The sequence below is a fragment of the Chelmon rostratus genome, chromosome 23, assembly GCF_017976325.1.
Source record: "Chelmon rostratus isolate fCheRos1 chromosome 23, fCheRos1.pri, whole genome shotgun sequence".
In the NCBI taxonomy this organism is placed as follows: Eukaryota; Metazoa; Chordata; class Actinopteri; order Chaetodontiformes; family Chaetodontidae; genus Chelmon; species Chelmon rostratus.
This window is the reverse complement of record NC_055680.1, coordinates 19621148-19627467: the sequence shown is the minus strand read 5'-3', so window position 1 is coordinate 19627467 and position 6320 is coordinate 19621148. Positions and strand designations below refer to the sequence as shown.

General features: G+C 51.2%; 1 protein-coding gene across 1 annotated transcript in view; it reads left to right on the top strand.

Moving 5' to 3' along the window:
• tfr2 (transferrin receptor 2) overlaps positions 1–6320 on the top strand; it is a 12676-nt gene extending 6356 nt beyond the window's left edge. Inside the window, exons 13-17 of the mRNA XM_041965409.1 lie at positions 5–75; positions 183–267; positions 536–760; positions 4790–4930; positions 5983–6320. Coding sequence (XP_041821343.1) covers positions 5–75; positions 183–267; positions 536–760; positions 4790–4930; positions 5983–6228 — 768 coding nt within the window. The 3' untranslated portion in view covers positions 6229–6320. The remainder of the gene's footprint in view (positions 1–4; positions 76–182; positions 268–535; positions 761–4789; positions 4931–5982) is intronic.

The following is a 6320-nucleotide window of genomic DNA, read 5'->3' as shown; positions in this document are numbered from 1 at the left end:
TGAGGTGGAGCATCCCAAACATGCGGGTCAGACCATCTTCAGCCAGGCTGAGAGAGAGGGGGGCAGCTGGAGGATGTGAGGCACACCAAACACACACCAGCACCATGAATAACTGAGTGACGTGGTCCTGCAGGACGGAGGAGAACCTGAAGGACTCACACAGTAAACTTTCCTCTCCTCAGCATGAAGCCGCTGTATCTGAACAGTGGCGCCTACAGTTTCACGGCGTTCGCTGGAGTTCCAGCTGTGGAGCTCAGATTTACTGAGGTAAACTTCATGTTCTTGAACTCAACATTCTGCTGCTGTTCCACCATGGCGGCAGCGTGTCAGTCGTGTCTGTTGTCTCGTCTTGTTGCTTCGTGTCACGTCACGTGGTGTCATGCTGTCACTTTGCAGTCTTTGTGTGATGTTCCGTGTGTGTCATGGCGCACTTCCACGTGTCGGGTCTCATTATGTCACGTTATATGACGTCATGTGACGATTTGGCACACAGGTGTGCAGGCTGATGTCATCAGGTCTGTTTGTGTCCGTCCAGGAGCGAGCGTACCCATTTGTCAACACGCCGTCGGACGGCGTCTCCCGCCTACAGGAAGTGCTGGGGGGTCGTCTGGGGGTCACGGGGCGGAGCTTAGGGGAGCTGGTGGGGGAGATGGTGCTGCGATTGGCCCACGACCACATCCTGCCGCTACGCATCACTTCCTACGCCCAGACGGTGCTGCAGTTCAGCGCTCAGCTCAACAAACACGCCGCTGAGCTGCAGGTATGTCTCACCTGTGTCGCCCAATCAGCAGGACCGCTGCTTGTGCTGGAAATGCAGCGTTTTTCTTTTGCTCTTCTGTTCTGAGTTTGTGTGTTTTAGATGTTGTATCGTTTGTGTATTTGCAGCTTTTAATGTATTTGTTTTAGCGTTCTGCAGCACGTTTCCGTTGATTTATTTATTGTGTTATTTATTCTGAGCAGCAGGCCACTATTTCAGTTAAATCCAGGATTCTTTGATGTTGAGCTGGCTAACGTTTACCACGTTACTCACGCGACCACGATACACGCAGTCCCGGGGTCTCGGGCAGGAAACTGATGCGGCAGACGAGGGCGGTGCAATACAGATGTAGGTGCAGCACGCTGAGTCGTTCTCACCGGCAGTGCTAATAACGAGCTAGCTTCAGCTGATAGTCGTGTCCGGTCTCTCAGTGAAAGCAGCGCACAGTGTTTCTATCTGACTGTCACTCACGGTGGCTCGAGCCAAATGTCCACAACTTTGTAGGTTTTCACTTTTCTTTCAGCGTTAATGGAAACAACAAACGTGACCAAACTGACTGCGGCCCCACTTCAAACCAGAGAAACAAGTGGCTCAGCTGTAAGACACACAAGACGTTTATCTGCACGATCATATTTGTGCTAACACTTAGCAGCAGTTTTAGTCTACAAATATTAGACACCAGGACATTAAAGTCTTTACTGAGACCAACGCATGGCTCGTCTCTCACGTATCTCTTTCATTTTCCCCGGACATCGGTCTCCCTACAATCCTTTCCACCTGCCCAATAACTCTAATTGGCTTAGAGTGCAGCTTCACAACAAACTGAAAATTCATTGGCCCAGTGAACAAGATATGGTGCCTGCCAAGAAACGAAGCATCAAGGTAAATGTATTTTTCTTTCATTTGAATCTAAACCTGGCATCCATCCATCTTCTTCCACTTATCCGGGGTCGGGTCACGGGGGCAGTAGTCTTCCCTCTCCCCAGACACTTCCTTCAGCTCTTCCGGGGGGGACCCCGAGGCGTTCCCAGGCCAGCTGAGCAACATAGTCGCTCCAGCGTGTCCTGGGTCTTCCCCCAGGGCCTCTTCCCGGTGGGGCATACCCTCCCAGGAAGGCGTCCAGGAGGCATCCGATACAGATGCCCAGGTCACCTCAGCTGGCTCCTCTCGACGTGGAGGAGCAGCGGCTCTACTCTGAGCTCATCCCGAGTGACAGAGCTCCTCACCCTATCTCTAAGGGAGCGCCCCACCACCCTGTGGAGGAAACTCATTTCAGCCGCTTGTATCCGAGAGCTCGTTCTTTCGGTCATGACCCAAAGTTCATGACCATAGGTGAGGGTAGGAACGTAGATTATCTGGTAAATCGAGAGCTTTGCCTTTCGGCTCAGCTCCTTCTTCACCACGACGGACCGGTACAACGACCGCATTACTGCTGCCGCCGCACTGATCCGCCTGTCAATCTCACGCTCCATCCTTCCCTCACTCGTGAACAAGACCCCAAGATACTTAAACTCCTCCACTTGAGGCAGGAGCTCTCCTCCAACCCAGAGGGGGCAAGCCACCTTTTTCCGGTCGAGAACCACGGCCTCGGACTTGGAGGTGCTGATTCTCATCCCAGCCGCTTCGCACTCGGCTGCAAACCGCTCCAACACATGCTGGAGGTCCTGGTTCGAAGAAGCCAACAGGACAACATCATCCGCAAAAAGCAAAGATAAGATCCTGTGGTCCCCAAACCAGAATTCCCACAGAATACCATAAGGGACACAGTCGAAAACCTTTTCCAAGTCCACAAAACACATGTGGACTGGTTGGGCAAACTCCCACGAACCCTCGAGCACCATGCCGAGGGTGTAGAGCTGGTCCAGTGTTCCACGACCAGGACGAAAACCGCATTGTTCTTCCTGACTCTGAGGTTCGACTATCGGCCGAATTCTCCTCTCCACTACTCTGGAATAGACTTTACCAGGGAGGCTGAGGAGTGTGATCCCCCTGTAGTTGGAGCACACCCTCCGGTCCCCCTTCTTAAATAGAGTGACCACCACCCTGGTCTGTCAACCAAGACAGCCCTACAACATCCAGAGACTTGCGGTACTCAGGGCGGATCTCATCCACCCCCGGTGTCTTGCCACCTCAGAGCTTCCAAACTACCTTGGTGATTTCAGCTTGTGTGATGGATGAGGTCCCCAGCCCCCGCTTCCTCTACGGAAGGAGTGACAATGACATTGAGGAGATCCTCAAAGTATTCTTTCCACTGCCCAACAATATCCCCGGTCAGGTCAACAGCTCCCCACCTCCACTGTAGACAGTATTGGCAGGGTACTGCCCCCCCCCCTTCTGCGGCGCCGGGCGGTTTGCCAGAATATCTTTGTGGCCGACCGATAATTCTCATCCATGGCCTCCCCAAACTTTTCCCATACCTGAGTTTTTGCTTCCACAACCACCCGGGCCACAGCACGCTTGGCCTGCCGGTACCCGTCAGCTGCCTCAGGAGTCCCACGAACCAACCAAGCTCGATGGGACTCCTTCTTCAGCTTGATGGCATCCCTTACTTCCGGTGTCCACCACCGGGTTCAGGGATTGCCGCCACGACACGCACCAGAGACCTTACGGCAGCTCCGAACAGCTGCGTCAACACGATGAAGTCAATCATTGACCTCCGGCCTAGGGTGTCCTGCTGCCACGTGCATGATGGATGCCCTCATGCTTGAACATGGTGTTACGGACAAACTGTGACTAGCACAGAAGTCCAATAACAGAACACCACTCGGTTCAGATCGGGTAGGCCGTTCCTCCCAATCACGCCCCTCCAGGTAACACTGCTGCTGACAACATAGCTCCTAGGATCATTTGAGTACCCCTCCACCACAATAAGGTGGCGGTTCAAGGAGGGGAAACGTGCCTGCACTCTTCACTTGCTAAATGATGTATTTTTCTCAGGGAAGATGATTTTGGAGGGAAAAGGTCTGTGAGGGCACGTCATCATTCATAAAGTACCTGCAGTGTTAGTGTCTGGAGAGGGACACAGTATTTGCTGTGTTTGCTTTGTTCTTCACACACCAGGCTGGAATCAATTAATCAGCTGATCTCAGTCTTCAGGTGATAACTAATTGATCCGTTGATGTTGATTGGTTGGACTGGTGGGCTCCTACTTGGCTGGAACGAAAACCTGCAGCCACACGGCCCTTTATGGAACAGTTTGGACATGCCTGGTCTAAACCATATTGAAATAAACACACACTGTCATTCGGTCTCTACATCAGGCTGCGTTCGGGTGGTGCAGTAATATGACGTCTTATGACGCTTCATATCTGGACGTCTCCATGTAAGAAGTGAAGAAGCCGATTGATTCAGCAGCAGTTCACTCAACAGCCTCATTAAGGTCTGTTCACACGAACACTTAAAACTGCTAAATTTCAGTTCACTCCAAACAACTAACAACATTTCATTCATTCAGACACAGGTGTGAAGTAAACCTGTGCAAGGTATTTAGCCCCATTGACCAATAAGAAACCGCCCTGACAGAGCTGACCTCTGAGTGGACGGACAGTCCACGATGGAGGAAGCGTGTGTAAACTGATCCAGGACAGAGACCTGGTTCACACACAGTGAGGACAGGAGGACATCACACTGACACAGCTGTTACTACACTGTGGACATTAAGAGCCCGTTTACACCTGGCATGTGATCCGATCACAGGTGGACAGCCGGGACACGTCGCCATTCACACCTGCATCCATCACGTGTCTCCAAGGTGTCCAGCTGGCCACTGACACTGTTCAGATTGTGGAGATTCACAATAAGTCCAGACTCAAGTTCAGTCACGGGACATTTTGAAGTCAATAAATGCATCATTGTTTCATCTGATTGGTGATTCCAGTATCTTCTGTATGCTAATACTTAGCTCTTGTTGTTAGCATCTTTCAGCCACTGTTTTAGTTGTTTCACCACTGTGACTTAACTGTTTGCCCGAATATAGTTTTAATTAATCTTACATTGACAATATTGACTTTCTGTCTCTGTCTCTGTCTTCAGTCCAGAGGTTTGTCTCCTCAGTGGGTTTTCAGTGCCAGAGGAGATTACAGCCGAGCAGCCGAGACGCTGCAGAGAGCCATCGACTACAGCGACCTGCACGACCCGGCCACCGCTCGCTTCTACAACACTCGCATCATGAGGGTACAAATACTACAAACACTACCGCTGACGCTGCTCGCTACTGCAACACTCGCATCATGAGGGTACAAATACTGCAAACACTACCGCTGACGCTGCTCGCTACTCCAACAGTCGCATCATGAGGGTACAAATACTGCAAACACTCCCGCTGACGCTGCTCGCTTCTACAACACTCGCACCATGAGGGTACAAATACTGCAAACACTACCGCTGACGCTGCTCGCTACTCCAACACTCGCACCACGAGGGTACAAATACTGCAAACACTACCGCTGACGCTGCTCGCTACTGCAACACTCGCATCATGAGGGTACAAATACTGCAAACACTACCGCTGACGCTGCTCGCTACTCCAACAGTCGCATCATGAGGGTACAAATACTGCAAACACTCCCGCTGACGCTGCTCGCTTCTACAACACTCGCACCATGAGGGTACAAATACTGCAAACACTACCGCTGACGCTGCTCGCTACTCCAACACTCGCACCACGAGGGTACAAATACTGCAAACACTACCGCTGACGCTGCTCGCTACTGCAACACTCGCATCATGAGGGTACAAATACTGCAAACACTACCGCTGACGCTGCTCGCTTCTACAACACTCGCATCATGAGGGTACAAATACTGCAAACACTACTGCTGACGGTGCTCGCTGGTGCAACACTCGCACCACGTGGGTTTATTTTGGAACTACAGTTCCCATCGTGTTTTGGGGAAGTAAACAGGAAGTATTTTTCAGTTAATATTTGTTTCCATTGTGTCAAAGTGTCTCCATTAACAGTCTGCTGACTTAGCTGTTAGCAGCTCCTGTTAGCAGTGTAGTCCTGGACGTACACACTGGATCACTGGATCACTGTGATACAGATTGGATATCAGAGATAATGATTCCCCACAGGAAGTGATGTCACACTGAATGACAACAACATGTGTGTCATGTCAGTGTGACTCTTAGAAAGTCATTTTTGAGATTTTTGTCCATCTGGTGCCTTGAAAACCTCTACTGAACAGAGTTTAGTAACAAACATCATTTCCTGCGTCTGTCCTCAGGTGGAATATTACTTCCTGTCTCAGTATGTGTCGGCAGTGGAGACGCCATTCCGTCACGTGATCCACGGCCGCGGCGACCACACTCTGAGCGCGCTCAGTGAGCATCTGACTCTGCTGACCTCCGACCCTGAACGCTTCGACGAGAAACGCTTCAGACGACAGCTCGCCTTCTTCACCTGGACGCTGCAGGGAGCCGCCAACGCCCTGAACGGAGACGTTTGGAGCGTACACAACACGCACACATAGATGATACACACCTGAATCACACCTGTACACACTGATACACACCTGAATCACACCTGTACACACTGATACACACCTGAATCACACCTGTACAC